The sequence below is a fragment of the Pieris rapae genome, chromosome 20, assembly GCF_905147795.1.
Source record: "Pieris rapae chromosome 20, ilPieRapa1.1, whole genome shotgun sequence".
Lineage (NCBI taxonomy): Eukaryota > Metazoa > Arthropoda > Insecta > Lepidoptera > Pieridae > Pieris > Pieris rapae.
The window spans coordinates 2659421-2677030 of NC_059528.1; the positions used below are offsets into that span (position 1 = coordinate 2659421).

The 17610-nt window shown below is 34.5% G+C and overlaps 3 protein-coding genes and 2 non-coding genes across 14 annotated transcripts in view; 1 reads left to right on the top strand and 4 right to left on the bottom strand.

The window, feature by feature from the left end:
* The window catches only part of LOC110993120 (myocyte-specific enhancer factor 2), a 50435-nt gene extending 43701 nt beyond the window's left edge, over window positions 1-6734 (top strand). The window contains exons 5-9 of one of the 6 annotated variants that reach the window (XM_022259234.2): window positions 164-464; window positions 808-1037; window positions 1879-2003; window positions 3584-3744; window positions 4216-6734. In XM_022259234.2, the coding sequence (XP_022114926.1) occupies window positions 164-464; window positions 808-1037; window positions 1879-2003; window positions 3584-3744; window positions 4216-4337 (939 nt within the window). In that variant the 3' untranslated portion in view covers window positions 4338-6734. The remainder of the gene's footprint in view (window positions 1-163; window positions 465-807; window positions 1038-1878; window positions 2004-3583; window positions 3745-4215) is intronic. The other 5 variants (XM_022259235.2, XM_022259236.2, XM_022259237.2 and 2 more) reach the window with 5 other exon arrangements.
* On the bottom strand, window positions 2254-2325 carry Trnah-gug. The gene has a single exon. It is a non-coding gene; the product is annotated as a tRNA-His (tRNA).
* On the bottom strand, window positions 2737-2808 carry Trnah-gug. The gene has a single exon. It is a non-coding gene; the product is annotated as a tRNA-His (tRNA).
* Window positions 6735-6916: 182 nt separating the features above from the next.
* Window positions 6917-13441, bottom strand: LOC110993136 (ionotropic receptor 21a). The gene is made up of 9 exons (XM_022259271.2): window positions 12863-13441; window positions 12187-12383; window positions 11889-12020; window positions 11306-11467; window positions 10812-11053; window positions 10108-10248; window positions 9121-9316; window positions 8755-8953; window positions 6917-7652 (listed from the first exon to the last, which is right to left on the bottom strand). The coding sequence occupies exons 1-9, from the start codon at window positions 13439-13441 to the stop codon at window positions 7176-7178; spliced, it is 2325 nt and encodes a 774-aa protein (XP_022114963.2). The 3' UTR covers window positions 6917-7175.
* A 1249-nt stretch (window positions 13442-14690) lies between these two features.
* Window positions 14691-17610, bottom strand: part of LOC110993132 (mucin-4) — an 81998-nt gene continuing 79078 nt past the window's right edge. For 4 of the 5 annotated variants that reach the window (XM_022259263.2, XM_045632602.1, XM_022259261.2 and 1 more), the window contains 5 exons: window positions 17288-17513; window positions 16792-17084; window positions 16463-16607; window positions 15962-16160; window positions 14691-15631 (listed from right to left, as the gene is read on the bottom strand). In XM_022259263.2, the coding sequence (XP_022114955.2) occupies window positions 15470-15631; window positions 15962-16160; window positions 16463-16607; window positions 16792-17084; window positions 17288-17513 (1025 nt within the window). In that variant the 3' untranslated portion in view covers window positions 14691-15469. The remainder of the gene's footprint in view (window positions 15632-15961; window positions 16161-16462; window positions 16608-16791; window positions 17085-17287; window positions 17514-17610) is intronic. The other variant, XM_022259262.2, reaches the window with a different exon arrangement.

Consider the following 17610-nt stretch of genomic DNA (forward strand, 5'->3'; position numbering starts at 1 on the left):
CGTTTAATTTATTTTCCCATTTTATTTAAACCACAATATTTTCTCACAATTTTTACCCAATGTGGCTACAACTAATTGAGGGTGTACGCATGTAAACTACAAAACACTGTTCTAAGTACTTGGCTTGTCAAGCCACCTGAGCTGGTTTCGCTGACACTTTCAGGCGCTAACGAAGAAAGAGCATAAGAACGGTGTGATGTCACCAGACAGCCCTGAAGCGGAACCGGAATACAACCTGACTCCTCGCACTGAAGCAAAGTACTCGAAAATTGATGAAGAATTCCAAATGATGATGCAAAGGAACCAGTTGAATGGGAGGAGCGTTGGAGTTGGAGTGGCAGGAAGCAATTATAACCTTCCTGTCAGCGTTCCAGTGGGAAGCTACGACCAATCGCTGCTACAGGCTAGTCCTCAGATGCACACCTCTATCAGTCCACGGCCTTCGTCTTCGGAAACCGATTCAGGTAGATATATAACCTTATTAACAAATAAGTTCGATATAAATCTAAGTACTAAGAACTACTGTGCATAATGTTGCTTCTGTATCATACATATAACTGATGTTTTTCTTCTACCCACACAAGTTAATATACAAACAGTGTGGCAACAACGTCTTCTCAATGCCTGACTGATCCAGATACTTAAATAACTACTTGGATAATGTTTTCTTTTTTATATTAAAATAAAAGTAAGAATTATTTACAGAAACGCGCAGTTTGTTTGGAAAAAGTTAGATAGTTTATATATTTCTTCCTGCCACTTTACCACACTTATTCGTAAAGTAATACTGTATTTTCACCGTTTCAGTCTACCCAAGCGGTGGGATGCTCGAAATGTCAAACGGATACCCAGGTTCCGGCTCGCCTTTGGGAGCCGGATGTACCCCTTCCCCCTCCCCGGGACCGGCTCCCTCGCCGCACCGTCATCCCCACAAGCATGCTCCCCCGCCCCACCACTCACCACGGCATAACAACCTTCGCGTCGTCATACCCAGCTCTATGCCACCGCCACAAGATGATATCTCGTATACCGGAGAGGTAAGAATTAATAAAATATAAAACACGACATTTACTGACAGAAATCTTGGTATTTTCTGACACTCTTGAGAACACGAAAGTTATTGGGAATTGTTATATGCTATAATAAAATAGCATATATAGACTGGTATCAAAATATAGGTGAAAAAAATTACTATGTCTTAACTATGTATTAAACAAACGCCTTTAGGAAATATTCGAAAGATTATACTACTAGACTACTAGACTAAGACTATACTATACTACTAGACTAAGACTACAAATGTTTAACGTATACTTATGGTAGCGCTATTAGTATTAGTGTTACTAAATATAGAGCTAAAATTATATTTATAACATAATAACTGAAGTGATGTTTTGCTAGATATTCACTTGTAACACTATTTAATTTAATACAAAAATGTGTACATAAATTAAATTAATCGACCAAAGCTTTAGTGTTTTACATATTCTAAATATAACAAGCGTGTTACCATGTGTAAAGTACAAATATATCTCTTTTTTGTACTACAATGGACGCCGAAAAATACGATAAAAATAGTAATTAATTTACCTTAAATCCTCATAAAAACTTATAAAATATTAGTACACATGTACCTATAACACGAAGGTCAATTCAAGAAGGATCAATTTATTTTACTATAATGAAAAAAAAAAACAGTTTGGCATTTCAATTCCCACTTGGTCAAATTTAAATGCATATACTTGCTTATTCTAATTTTTGAAAATAGAAATTAATTCAGAAAGGGGCATATATGACAAATATATTTTTATTTTTAAATAGTACAATAGTATAGTAATAACCTATGTTATTAGTAATGGTATACGATGATATTTTCAGACACCGCTAAGCTACCCAGGACTTGGAAATTTCGGACCACAAGACTTCAGCATGAGCTCCGACATGGGGATTGGACTTTCGTGGGGCGCTCACCAACTGCATACACTACAGCACAACAGGTACATGTCTGTGCCCAATTTGAATTTTTTTATTTGCGTTTTCTACTGGAAAAGGGTGTATCAGACTTAAATTGAGGGTAGTTTATAAGGGGGTTTTAATTATGCAACTATTATAAGATGTTATTTACGAAAACATACAAATATTAATACATTTATGACCACAAAGTATTAGAATGGTAAATTTTTTGATGTACAAATGCGGGTATTCTTAAAAGAAAAATGTAAAAAAATTAAGCTCCGCCGAGACAGCTTTCGCTGCCGTGACCAGGATTCGAACCTGGGTTACTACGGCCACAACGTAGGGTCCTAACCACTAGACGATCACGGCTATCGGAGCAGATACAAAAGCAAATGAAAGTAGTCATACTACTCTGCAAAATGACGTTTCATTTCACGGTTGACTTGTCGCAACCTAAAAACTTGGAACACGTTTCAAAAAAGATAATTAACTACTTAATCAGTTTTTTCTTTACAATTCAAGGTTAATAAAAGACTGTTTAAAATTCAAATAATTTTTAGTACAATGTCATTAATGTTCATAGGAAAAATATATTTAACAAAGAATTAACGGTGTATATCGGCTTACATTAATATTTTTTTAATAGACCTAAGAATTTATTTCAAATTTAAATATATTTTAGCACATGCTACGTAACATCCAGTTAATAGTGAGATTTTTCTTATCGGTCTAAGGTGTAATTGAAATGTAAAAAAATCTCTCCGCCGAGACAGCTTTCGCTGCCGTGACCAGGATTCGAACCTGGGTTACTACGGCCACAACGTAGGGTCCTAACCACTAGACGATCACGGCTATCGGAGCTTGTACAGTCGTGTACAAAATGCAGGAACAGTTACAGTACCTTTCACTATTCTTTACGGTTGATTGCGCACGAGTAACCACGAAATTACGTTTTAATACGCGTATAGGTTAAGTCACTCGATTGATTATCGCAACAAAGTCTATTGTTTTTGAGAAACCTGTGAAACTATGGATTTGTAGAAGAAATTCTTCGTACGTTTTAAATTCTGATATTAGAGCTTTAATAACAGTATGTAATGTATATTAATTAATTGAAAATATTTGCAAAATTATTTTATAACATGTAAAGTATGCTTGCTAAGATCAAACAAATCATATCATTGTTTTACTGGTAAATGTAACGGTGGTAGATCTTCCTTTGTTTTTTTTTAAATCACATGTAGTTTATAAAAATTGGTTTTAACTTTGGTTCCCCAAAAAACTATATTTTGCTTAATTTAATCAGCAGTAAAACAGTAGAAAATATATCCTACATAAAATGTATTCTATATATTATAACAATAACATCTACATCATGAAGTGATTTAAGATTGAGCGACATTATAAACTATTTCGATTTCGATTTGCCGTATACGCAGATTGTTGAACGCAAATTAGTATCTATTTTATATCTACGATGACACTAATGCTGTATTACAATAACGGACGCAGGACCGAATACTGTAGGCCAAATCAACGCTAACTGAGATAACCGTTTTTACATCTATAAATCTTATATTTATACCAGAATTACTCGTGATGTAATAACATATTGTTTTCTTTACAGTAGCAGCTTGCCAGTGTTAGGTGGCGGGACGCCCCCACCGGCCGCATCGCCTAGCAACGTGAAGATAAAAGCCGAACCAGTGTCGCCGCCACGTGCGCCTGACCACCTACATAGAGGACAACCCGCACCGCAGCCCGCACATATTTCTGGCGTTATTGATGGTGAGTTTCGTTATTTGATATGTCTCGGCGACAACTGATCAACAACTTGACTTAAAAATCTATAAAACATTTGGAGGAAAATACAATTTGATATTCAGGAGTCTTTAGTCGATACTCTTTTTTTTTAATTTATGGCAATAGTTATAACTTTACGTGAGAAAAAATAAAGAAACATCGAGAGGAAATAAAAGGAAAAGCTAGTTAAAACATAATATTTACATAAATATTAAAAATTAATATTGTTATTATGATTTGAAATGATTCTGAAAAAAGATAATACATTATTATACAAAAAAAGCAATAGGCAGGTAGATACTATTTGTATAATAAAAGTAATCCTTTTTCAATACGATAAATAAAAAAAATATAAAAAAAGTGGAAAAATTATTTCGAATTGGATGGCATAGAATGCTCCGAGAAAATCTCAGTTAGCTTATGTAATGAATGAATAAAATGGTGGATAATCATTAGGTTCAATAAGTTCAAGTAACCTGGGTTCGCCTGCAGGCCAGGACATGCGGCACAGCGCCGTGCCGTTGGACTACGAGCAGCCCCACACGAAGAGGCCGCGCATCGAGGGTTGGGCCACATAGCTAGGCCCCGAGGCCTACGGGCCCTACTCGAGGCCCCTCCACCCGCACTGCTAGGCCCCGACTAGGCCCCTAGGCCCCGGAAGCCCCAGGCCTCCTGTCGCACTTCACCCCGTCCCCGGACACGCCCTTTGAGGGCAGGTAGACAACCCTTTATACGTAATTCATGTTACACTTAGACGATCTTCGTTGGACCCGTAGATAGCATTCTAATTTCCTCTGTATATAGATGTTATATGTGCAATCCGTGCCATTGTCTATTTAGCTTAAATGTTAGTCAATTTGAGTCAAGTGAGTTGAGTGAACTGTTCGGAGGTGAAGAGACACAAAAGTGCAAGTTGAGACAGAATTGACTTTGTGTTAGTGTTTTATAGTTTTTTGTGCCATTTAATATCATAGTGTGACATCCGAACTTCGATCTTTGTAAGTGTAGCATCATCACAGAATAAGTTATATATCGTATTTATACACAAGAATCATATATGTATACACGTCCCGTTAGGTACGAATGTTATGTATTTAGTAGGTAATGTTAGCTAGACGAGTATAAAATGTACCACACGAAGCTTTAAAAATCTTATGATACACTCGCACCTTAAGCAGTCTTGGTATAACGAGGTATATACACTAAATTAGATTTCTACAATTCGGTATTGGTAAGGTCAATGACACCTTCGAAGTTTCTTGTGACGACCAAATATTAAAGTCAATTTATCACCTACTTATCTGGTACTTGAGAAGTACGATTAGCGTAGCGATCGATAACTGGTTGTTTTGTTAATGTGATCTGAAGCATTGAACATATTATTATACACAAAAATATATTTATCAAATGATATATTTTAATATTGCACTACAAACTACACTCCTATTTTTAGACGTGTGTAACCAGATTAATAAAATATTTTAGTTTTTTAAATGCTATGATATCTTTGTGCTTTGGTCCACCGTTACCTTCACTGTAGTTGCCTTACTCACAGTGCCTAAGTGTACCCATAAAGGTTCTATTGTATATCGTAGCTAACATTCACACCTTACAAACCCAAGATCTAGGCGTTTCCCCAATGGTGCATACTTCGATTTTCTTACGCTAATTTATGTTCGCTTATACGCTGTTGCTTATCTTGGGTTTTATATTTATTTTCAATACATAAACTATTCACATATAAACATAAGTACAATGTAAATACAAAATTATACGATTGTTGTTGTATGTAAAAATCACTATTTTAATACTTTAGAGTAATCCTTCAAGTCACAATAACAAAATTTTGTATATTTGTTAAATATTGTGTACAGGGATGTACCCAGTTTGAAGTTCAAAAGTCTGAAGGATGGAGAATGTATTTTCGCATTGTATTATAATATACACGTTTAGAATATTTTAATACCATAAACGTTGTCCCGAAGGGAGATATTCTTGTAAAAAAATTGTTGCACTGTCGTATCGATGTTTCCGAACTATTCGGCCCAAAAGTTCCTTTTTCCGTGCATTCTTTGAGATTTGCTCAAATTGTTTGGCTAATCCTTGTATCGTTAGTTTAAAATTGTTGTAAATGTCTTGAGCGTTCGTTTCTCCTCTCGCAGCCGATACCATTAAGGAAGTGCACGAAACTTATTTAATCAGTGTCGGATTTCCGAATAGGACATAAGTATTATAACCATATTTATATGTAAAACTACATAGACTTGTCGATCGCACTTTAATTATATCGACAAAAACCGTAAGCTGGTATTGGGAGCATTATTTCCGAGGTTGTGAGGTTTGCATCGGGAATGATTTCACTATAGTTATATAATAATCATTTCACGCACAATTGTGTTGTGTGTTATGTAAAGCTTGGTCTGTTTTAGATGTGCCGTTGTATGTTTGCCCCATTCTGTGAGGCAGAGGCGAGACCCTCAGTGCGGGATCATTGCATTTATGAAACATTAGTCATAAGTAAATATGTGGTCATCGGGCTCCGTGCATTAGATTTGACTGTCCCCTCTCCCCTGCCTCACAGCCACTCGAACAACCCAAATAGATAGTAGGACTATACATATCCTTTATGAATACTCAGTCGATTTCACTTTCAATTGTAACATCAGCTGTGCAATACATGTAACAATTGCTTAGGTAGGTTTTAGTTTTATTTTCGTTTGAATTTACAAAGAATGCAAATCTGTTGTATTTTATCGATATTTTTATTGATAGCGCCTTCGGTATTTCGGAGGTTGAGTTAAGTCATAATTATAATTATTTTGTAAGTTAGGCCGGGCCATGAGGCATTTCTGCAATTTGTGTAAATGATTCAAACATCTCAGTGGCTGAATGAACTTATGTTATTGGACAGTGTTAGAAAATTGTTATAAATTATTTTAATGACTGTTCGAAGGATAATAAAGAGTTGGATGTCACTTTTGTTGTTTATTTTGTCTTATAAACATCTTAGCACCTTTATTTATCCCTAACATCCAAAATCCCGTTTTGCAATTTCATTTTTAGACCACGTTATTTCAAATTTGAAATATTACCGCTGAGAAAAAAAAACTTAGGAAAAGATTTAATAATTGAAGGAGTAAATTATTGCAACCCGCATTTGTTCTATTTTATTAAGTCACACATATATACTTAAGGCAGAATGATAAATATACGAGAATTACAGTGTCTATTACATAGGTACCTATGTAATGCCATTTTTCTACAAGTGTTTAATAAAATGATTGAAAGAAAATTCCCTAATCGCTAGAAATATGCAGGACAACGTCTGTCGGGTCCGGTAAATATATTATACTTATTAATAATTTAATCCAACTAAACACTGCAAATTATTCCTAATTTTATCAATAAGAGCTATATTATTCATGTACTTGATCACCGAACACCATTGAACCCTTATTAACTCTCTCCTCTATAGATTTCGATAGCAGCTTCCTCATTTCATCTCTTCTGAATATTCTTTCAACTTCTTTATCCAAATCCAAAGAGCTTGACCTTCTAGAATCATATCCATCGTAATTATTATGTATTGTTATAGCTTCTTGGCTAACATGAATGATTTGTCCATCAAGAGTCTCTTTCGATTCAACACTGTTCGATCTTGGGTTAAAGTATAGTCTGCTATCGTTTCGTGAAGTTTCAGATGTGACGTCAGTATTAGACAGTCTTCTTTTCAACTGTCGGCACCCACGCGAGAATCCGCCCATCCACTCCGATAATAGTGCAATTGTAGCTAATAAGAACCCGGCGCCCAGTAACAGAAACATTCCTTGCGTGTCTTCCAACGTCAAACCCTTTTCTTCTACCGAATTGGATGATAGAGTAGATGATCTAGTCTGAAATAGGTTTTTATAAATATTATTTTTTTAAGACTAATAAAATCTACCAAGAAACCAAAATTATGACGATTAAACTATATGTTAATAGCACCTGTATCTTAATTGAAAAATAAATAAATAACTCTCTCCATAGTGGCTTATCATTCAAAAAATCTAATACACAACTACTCGCAATACTCGTCGAGCGAGTTTGTTTATCTTGCCGAAGCCGCGTACAAATTATTTGAAGAAGTCTATTTGGTACGAGGGTGTGCAATTATTTATTTAATCAATTACCATCTCAAATTCGCAATATTGGAGTGTTTGACAAATTCAAAAAAGCAGTAAAGATGCATGTTAGAATGAACACAGTTGACTAAAATTAAGACGGCTAATGGCGACGTATATCTCGCTCATATATATACATATTAATATTTTTTTGTAATGAGAAATAAAGCTATTTAAACATTATTAGAATTACGCTTAATGCGAGCAACATAACATTTTTCCTTATAATAAAGGAAAATATCCTGAGGTAAATCATTAGATTGATAGTTTCAATTTAATTTGTATAGTTTATTAAACGCATTATTATAGTTTTTGTAAGCGCTTGAGTAGGTTAAATTGGGTTAAGAATTACCAGTGGCGCTACACCCTTTTCTAGGTTCGGGCTGTTTCATGATCGATTGTCAATGTAAGATGATCAGCCTCAGATCAGCGAATGTTAAATGTCCATTGGCGCACAGCCGGGGATCGAAACTACGACCTCAAGGATGTCAGTTGCAAGCTGTGACCATCACTGCTCAAATAAATAAATATGGTTAACCGTCATGTCATTTTCAGTATTTTTTACTCGAATATTATAATCATTCCTGTTACTTTCAAGTCCATATGGCTATAGTATTGTGTTTTATTTTAACGGTTTTAAATTTTTCCGACGTTAACAGCGTGCGTGGTTACGGTGACTGAAGACAAAAGGTGTTGAATGTCAAAAAGTATCACAGCTTTAGAAAAAGTTGAACGTCGAACGTCGGAAAAATTTATACTTAACTTCGATCCGGTAAAAAATTGTTTTCTTTATAGGTATATATTTTATATACATATTCGTTGTATAACTTACCATCAATAGCTTCCCCCCTCCTTTCTTATGGATTTCCCACATGATGTCTTGCGTTATTTTGTCAACTATCCCACTTTGAAACAAAGTACTCAGGTCCTTGCTCAACTTTGCAGTTTGAGCAGAATTGTTAGGAAAACTATAAGCCACCGTAAATGGCACAAAGCATTCATTTGATATATGCAGGACTGCGCGTTTAGATCTGTGAAAGATCATTTAAAATATTATAAAATATCTAATAATTTTTAATTTATAATGCTTAATAATATGCCAGCGCCACCTAAAACTCTTGTGAGGAAACTACGACGTTGCAGTCATAAACAAAATCTGATACAGCCTTCGCTCGTACACCTACGTTTATTTACTTACTCAGATATCGAATAATTCGATTGTATAAGGTATTCCAGCTCTGCCCTCGATCCAAGAAATGCATACGGCCAGAAAAACGCTTTCGTCACATTTCTTATCCCAGTTTCAATATCGGGTACAAATTCTAAATTTTTCAATAATTTTCTCGTAGCTTGATCTGATGAGTTTAAAAACCATCTTTCCCAACCTCCCCTTTCTGAAGACAAAATTTGTTAAACGTAACGTATACACATTTAGGGAGATGATAACTACACCTAAACGATGACACTTCCTTACAAAAATGTCATTGTTTTAACTGAGAATTCGATATAACAAAATCAAACAATGTAGTGTAAGAGCTAATATGACTTTGACGACACTAAAAAAGAAAGAGTGATGGATATTTGTAAGCTTACGTCCATAATTTTAAACGTATAAGTATGTCTTTAGTTTGTTGAGTTGGAAAATATTAGGTAGATGAGTGAGATTCAGAAGGAGAGATTTTATTGACTCCCGTATGACAAAAGTTAATATATTTTTAACATACTGTAGTCTTATTAGTACTTATTGCGAATATTATTCCTCAGTGTATTCTGTGTTGCGAGTGAGTACTGCTGTATTCGTTCAAAGTAGGTACGAATCACGTTGACATTTGGGAGTCACGCTTAGGACTAAGTTTCGAGTGAATGTGTGGATAAGAACCATAAAATCAACAAATATGTGCACGTATGGGAAAAATGTCATATATCCTACATTTTTTTTACAGAACAAAGGGCAAAGGGGCAGGAGGCTCATCTCATGTTAAGTGATACCGCTGCCCATGGATACTCGATGCCAGAGGGCTCGCCAGTGCGTTGCCGGCCGTTTAAGAATTTGTACGCTCTTTTCTTGAAGGACCCTAAGTCGTCGAATTGTTTCGGAAAAACTTCATGGGCAGCTGATATTGATAGCCAACATAGTTAATTTGGCAAAATGTCTGTAAATTTCAATAATGAAGATGAAACTCACCTAAAGTTCCGACTCGGAAAAATCCACTCAAAAGTTGACTTACAGTATCAATTGTCTCGGGGTATATTGGTAAAGTTACAAATGCTATTATGGAACCGGTATAGCAGCTTGTTATGATTATAGTGAATAGCCAATACCAACCTGTAGAACGCATAATTATTTTAAATTACAACAGAAATCCTGTAAACACAACTGTCTTTCGCACATCCAAAAAATTGATCTAATTCTTAATTATTCCTTTTTTTAACATTTCATTTTATTTACTTCACACCATATTACACAAGACCACTTTACCGATATTGCTAACTTTCAGTAATATTATTATTATAATTTTCTACTAAGTGTATTTTATATGTATATTTTTGTTTTTGCGACTGAGGCGCAAACTAGCTGATGTGGTCCCTGGCAGAATGACTAGCTGTGGAACATTCTGATCCTCAGCATAATGCCGAGCGAGGCATTTACAGCCATAGCACACACGCATAACAGGCTTGAGACGAACCGAATGGGAAAAGGAAAAAAAAATATACCTCTCATTATATCTTTTAATTTTTTTTTCTTTGATTATTGTTATTTTGTGTGTGTTTTGTTTGTATTAAGTAATATGTCTATGTTTATGTCTACATCCAAAACTCTACGTGCAGGTCTTAGGTTATGAAGCATTACAATAGCAATTTAACATTTTAAAATTCTCATCCACTTACCAATTAACAGCCTCGTTGTTACCTTATCAGTCTTACTCCAGGAGTATTTACCGACAAAAGTGAAACAGTTCGTAAATGTCCCAAAAACGTACCAAAACATATTTTCCACCTCACCACTATTATTGATTAAATGACTTAATGTATGCTTATCAGAGAAGGCTAAAGGGAAAATTGCAATCAGATATGTGAAGGTCAATGCCACCCAAACATGCCAGTGGAATGGTCCCAAAATTGCGCGATATCTGGAAATTTATATTACAATTTGAACGATAAATTTCGTATGGACTTGCTTTTATAATAAAATTTGAGTAATGAAAAAATTCTATTACCATCTAAAACATGGTAAAATAAATTCGCTGCATTTTGTTCTGATTTATGTAATCTAATATTAGGAGTTAGTTTATTAGTTAACTATGAGCGGACGCTTTTCGAAATCTTTTAACCAGTTTCCTAGCTAATCTGTTAATAAAGACTTCAAAATATTTTTAACATACCGAGGTAATGCAGTTGATGCCAATGTAATAAACGCGGCACAATCTTGAGAATGACCAATACTTAGATCCAATTCTCTAACCCTTTCTGCTGTGATATATAATCCAGCTATACCAATATCTGCTCGTCCTAAAGCCACTTCATTGGCTACTGAGTCACCCGATCTAATAATAAAATATTTTTATATAATTATAGTTAGTGCAGGCAATTTTTTACAACACCTAAGTATTGAAGATAACATGAGACCCTTTTAAAATATATGTTGCTTGTGTGGTACAAAATTTTCGGTTAATAAACCCACATCTGAGATCATTATCTTGAATTATTATGTAATTTGCAAAGATGTCATTATTCTAAATGAGTAAAGAGGTACAAGATCGCGAGGCCTTGTACTGAATGGCCCGATGACATTGTAATGAACGCAGGCCAAAGTTGAAGACAGAAAACCTGGAAACTAAGAAATCTAAGGAGGAGGCCTTTATCCGGAGAAATATAAACAAATGTATAGTTTAAGTTTAGTGTTTCCTTGTACTGTTTATATTTATATATAATTAATAAATCTGTACACTCGTAGTTATTATTTACCCCAAATTAAGCTCTCGTGGTTCAATAAACTCAATAGAAAAGTTATTCCTCGCTGCTAACAGTTTAATTATTCGTATCTCCACTCCATCCCAAACCGTCTTGATTGCACCACTTGTTTTATCAATTAGGGACCTATATAAGATAATAATTATATTTTAACTTTTCTATTGCCTGATGATATTTGATGATGAAAGGTTTCCCTGTCTATAACTTAAAATGAATCGTTAGACACGTTTTCTAAAAATCATATTTATCGTGTCCTGTACGAATTTACGTTTAAATATCTTAAATGTGGTACCTTTTAATAGTATAAGGCGGCTGATTTGCAACCGCAATCAAAAACCTATGACCAGCATATCCTTCCATCATTTTTAATGGAAACAAATTTATGTTCCTCGTAAACTTTCCATGTGTCCATGAGGTAAGTATATGCGGTTTACTTGAGCCCAAGCCATCAGTATACAAAACATGGGTATACAAGATGTATGACGCTTCCTGTTAACAAAACATTTCACTGCCATTTCAAGAAAATATCTTTATATTTAATAAAGATAAATATATTTTCTTCAAACTTTACTCAAGTTAGTCTTCGGAGGAAATACTTATGTAAGATTTTGAATATTATAGTTAATAAATAAAAAACGTAAAGTGGCGTAGTAAAGAGGGGGGGGGGGTGGTCTCGGTCCACTTCGGGTGTCACCTTTGAGGTCACACACACCCGGTTCTAAAATAAATCACTAGCACAAAAAATTCTCTATGTAGAATTCAGGGATTCCCGCAAAAGAGCCTGACGCTGTCGTGGGGGATTCCCCGTCCCATACTCGCGTACTTTTAATAAATGATCCATGTCATATAAAATTTGTGTGACACCACCAACTTCTGCACCGAGTGCCACCCACGGTAGCTACGCCACTACATACGCACACTAATACTTGTTAACTAAATCTTATAAATCACGAGTTTCAAATACTTACTAAAGTCATATCATCATCCTTAAAACTGGGGCTTACTATCAGTAAGTTAATAAACAGCCTAGATGATGGATTGGCCAAGTACTCTTGTACAGCCCATTGAGATGATCGCGCAACCACCACTACTTTGCTATTAGACTGTGTAGTCAGGACCTTATGACATTTCTGAACATCAGTAAGGAATAAAATAAAATGCAGGCAGTCCTCCTTAGCTTGAATAAGGTTGGGTGCTTCTAAACGATTGTTATCATCAATGTAACCATGAATAAATGTCACAGGAAAAGATCTTAAGAGGTCTTGAAACAGTTTGGTTTCGGAAAATATCTGATTATCATAGAGAAGAACAGGAGTACAATCAGTTAAATATTTAAGTGTGATATTGTGGATGAGACGTAACAGGGATGGCCCTTGATCGAAATGTTTATCTTCTGGCAAGAATCTTTCGCGCCAGAGCTCTTCTCTTGTTTTAGGGTGACCGTGAAATACTGGATCTGCTCCTCGTTTCTTGACATATTTCGAGGTTTGTAGCACATTAAATCTTGTATGTAATTGAACTTTTTGTGTTTTTTTTATCTCGCCCATCGATGGATAGTATTCAATCTCTCCTTTTACACGCAAGAACATGAAACATGTTGAATATAAAAGAATTAACACGTTCATTTTGAATCTATCAGTGTATTTACTTTAACAGAAATCTCTTTTATATATCGAATATAAGACCTTGAATGAGGTAGAATGTCAAAAGACAGGTGTTATGATTGAAATTGAATTTTTTATTACCTCATCGTTCATGAACATAGTTCAAGAATTATCCAATGTCACCTTGAAAAACACTGGCACCGTCTCGGTCTGTATATATATATCTCTCTCTATTTAGTTTTTTTCTAATAGGCAAGCAGGTGATCAGCCATCTTAGCCGAGAAGACGCCTTTAGACTTGTCTCTAAGACTTCTTCACTATATTAATAAACATATATTTGCAATACAATAATAAATTGAGCTGTAAGCTATCCTATCTTTTAAGTTTATTAATAAGATTAAACTGCACATCGCGGACAAACATCGTGACAGAAGATTTATATATATATATATATATATATAACCTATATATATATATTATATCCTATATATAAATCTTCTATATATATATATAGGATATATATCGCTTGTTTCGAGGAACAAAATCGTAAAGCTCTACCGTTTTAATATTTTCATTTTTGACCTTTAGATTGATGTACTGAAACTGGTATTTTCAGAAGTTTTGTAAAACATTTTACTATAAAAAAAAACACGAGACTTACGAGACGTATTGTACATTATTGGGTTTACCATGTTACTAATACTAGTTTACCTAATTTTACCTCCCCTGAAATAGATCACAACAAGCATAGGTTAGTTTTAGTTCTGATTGATATTTTACCAAATACTTATAAAAAGTTAATACTATTTAAAATACGAATAAATCTTTGTAATACGTTATAATATATCCGCAAAAAGGTGTGTAGTAGATTATTACTTTCTAAACTTTCGTCAAAATGTGCTGTGTCGTCCGCAATTTTGTTAAAAACAGTGAAACAATCGTATAAGCATTTGCTCTTCATTCTAATTACATAAATTTCTGTAATATACATTTATTTATTTTTTAAAACTAAATATATAACAGTGTTTAAATCGCCGAATAGGAAAAAATATTCTTCCATTTTATATGTATGTATGTGGAATCCTACTTAAAATAACATTAAGTACCTTCTTTCATTACCTAAACAATATAGATTTTGCTTTTCCCGGGGCAACCGATATATTAATTAATAGGCAATAAAAATAACAACATGTCAAATTAAATAATTTTATTCTGGATCATATTCAAATTACATTGTCTTATACAAATCACATTACATTTTGCTTAAACAACGCATAAGTCAAATCGGGGAATCGCATCGGTAGGAATTCACAAAAATAATTGTACAAAATGGAACTACAAATATTAAATATTATCCTATATTTACAATACTTATCTAATCGTTATAAATATCGCAAGCAAAAGCTTCGCATCAAGCGTTATTAATCGTCTTTTTGCATCAAAACATAATTTCCGGAGTTATTTTAGAATCCTTTCAGTCGTATAGACATGTGTTTCATCTATTCGATGTAAACAGACGTCTCCACAACCCACTTTAAATTCATTCTTTCTAGAAAATCATACACCTACGCTAAAATAACTATATTTACAAAAAAGGCAGTGTCAACCACAAAGCTGGCAAGAAATGTCTAAATTTTAATATGGCTTTTGTACCAGAGTTATCAGATTTGAAAGAGGAAGCAATGAAATTCGATAAAAATGAAATATATTGCAAAACATTGCACCGAGTATTTATCTATCAAACTTAAAATAGGTAGTTTTCGAAATGTTTCTCATCCTAGATGATTGAAAACTTACAATATCACAGTTTCCAATACAATTCCTATAATAAATTTATTTACTACAAATTCGAATCACACGAAATTGTTTGCTTTGTGACCATTATGGCACTCTGGAGAAAACAATTTCTGCCTAATTGATCCATGCCACATTGGCTAAGTTAGTGGATCAAAAATATGCGAGTTCTTAAATTTATTTATCTTCAATTTCATTGTCGATGCGCGACGATCTGATGCCAGTTTTGCCTGTCCAGGGGTAAATCTCGGGACATGGCTGGCAAGTCCTCATGTACCGTACCCCGGATTTGTGCCAAAGGTTACACACCTTTGGGTTGTTGCACTTCTTCGGTCGGCCCTGTAATGAGATGATAACTTTAGTAACTTTCACTAAAAAATCAACCACCATACCATTTTACCACTTAAATTAACCTTTAAATAACTAAATATATTTCATACTTGGTTTTAGTATATAATTCAAATTGATTTTGTTTAACAAACTTTAGTGTTTAGAAAGATATGCTTTTAATGGTTTCTTGCTTTAAGTGTTTTATATACTGGTAAGTTTTCATTTAAAATTACATGTTTAAAGAAACCCCCTGATTATTTGCATTATATAACATTTGTGCAGCAATAGCATAATCGACTAAATATTTCTGAAGATTATCTACTTGAAAGACTTTCTTACTTGGTAATTGCATTGGAATGGCTGGAAATTGTTAAGCCTAGATATTGGAGTAGGGTCTCTGACCCACTGGAGAGCTTGCCAATTGGTGACAATCCACACATCCTTCATTTTGTTAATAAAGTCCAGGAACATAATGAATCCTTCCTTGTGGTGAGCCTGAGTGAACCAGGCGGCGTGATAGAAGAGACCAAATGGTGCTCTGAAATAAATAATATATGTTTCACCCAAATACAAGCAAAAGTAAGAAACCATTGTCTATGTTGCAACGTCTGTTGTGGTTATGTTGTTTTTTTAATTGTAAGACTTAAAACAAAATATTGTTTAAAATTAAAGTAATTAGAAATTATAAACATTTTTTGAGAAGAAATTAATAATGACGATAAATAATTAATATACGCTACGGTGTTCAGTCATTTTTCTTAAGTTCTATCAACTACTTTGAATTGTCAAGGCATTTCTTTTTCATAGTATATGTACAAACAAAATCAATAGAAAGTGTACCTGTTGGATGTGTAATGACGATCAAAGTTTTTCAGAATCATTTTGTACACGCCCTCTGCCTCTGATGGGTTAGCGCAAGCGTCCCCCATAGAACATCTGCCACCATTCAGGTCCTGCCACATCACCATAGGAACTTCCCAAACACCTGAAAAATTATGTATATATAATTATAGTCTCATTGTGCCATCCAAAAACCAATTAATAAAAACAGTTTTATTTAAATATCGTCTGCTTTCATGGAACAAAGAATCAAATACTTTTAGTATCATCCTATCACTTTCAAGAGCAAATGGTCTCTTTATTATTATGATTATATCTTTGCTACTAACCTGGGTATGATTTCGTTGGGCAAGGTGGAATCATGCAATCGTGGAACAATTTGTAGTCGAGCGTGTAAGGCCAGCTCGGGGGTTTGTTTTCATATACAGGTAAAGAGGAATCATATGTAAAGTTGGAATCATATAACATTTTAAACATCTTGTTGCCTCCGACAGAAAGGAAAGGAGCTCTCATTCCTCTTACATCTTCTAGTTTTACTCCACCATATGCGGCTAATATCTCTCTTTGCCCGCCTACTTCTCTGTTCCATTTCTTCTGAGAAAATTGCTCACCAAAGCTATGACTGAAATATTAAAATTTATATGAGTTCTTTAGATTATTAACATACAATACTTTTTTGTTACTCCATCCAATTAAATATTCAAAAACTTTAGTTAGTCATGCAGTTAATTCCACCAACATTATAAAGAAATTAGTAGAAAGTTAAAATCAAATAATAAAGTGTGAATAGTTCTGAACAATGTGCCGAGTTCTCTGTTGACTTACGATATTGTGTGCGATGCCATCTCATGCCCAGCTGAATAAAGATTCTGAACTTGGCTGTAGTCGGTCCATTCGTGTGATACGTAAAAAGTGGCTGAGATGGGACAACCGTTGGGATTCACACGACCTTTTTCAAACAGGTCGGCGTACAATCCCTTGTTGAGGTCATTTACTGAATCGTCGAATGTCAGCACAACTATTTGCGGTACGCTCTCAACGGGAAGATCGCCTGTTTATTGTAGGATACGGAACATGATCGTGCAATTGGTTTTTTGGTTGTGTAAAGTGTGCCAGGAGAAGGAAGATAGAAGCAGGTTATAGGTTGT

Bases quoted from the DNA above. Each gene is read 5' to 3' on its own strand.
- LOC110993136 (XM_022259271.2), bottom strand. From the start codon at position 13,441: ATGGGCGAGATAAAAAAAACACAAAAAGTTCAATTACATACAAGATTT. The intron at 12,384-12,862 runs GTAAGTATTTGA...TTTTGTTAACAG, and splicing joins AGGATGATGATATGACTTTA to GAAGCGTCATACATCTTGTA. The intron at 11,468-11,888 runs GTAAATAATAAC...TTTTATTATTAG, and splicing joins CCACGAGAGCTTAATTTGGG to ATCGGGTGACTCAGTAGCCA.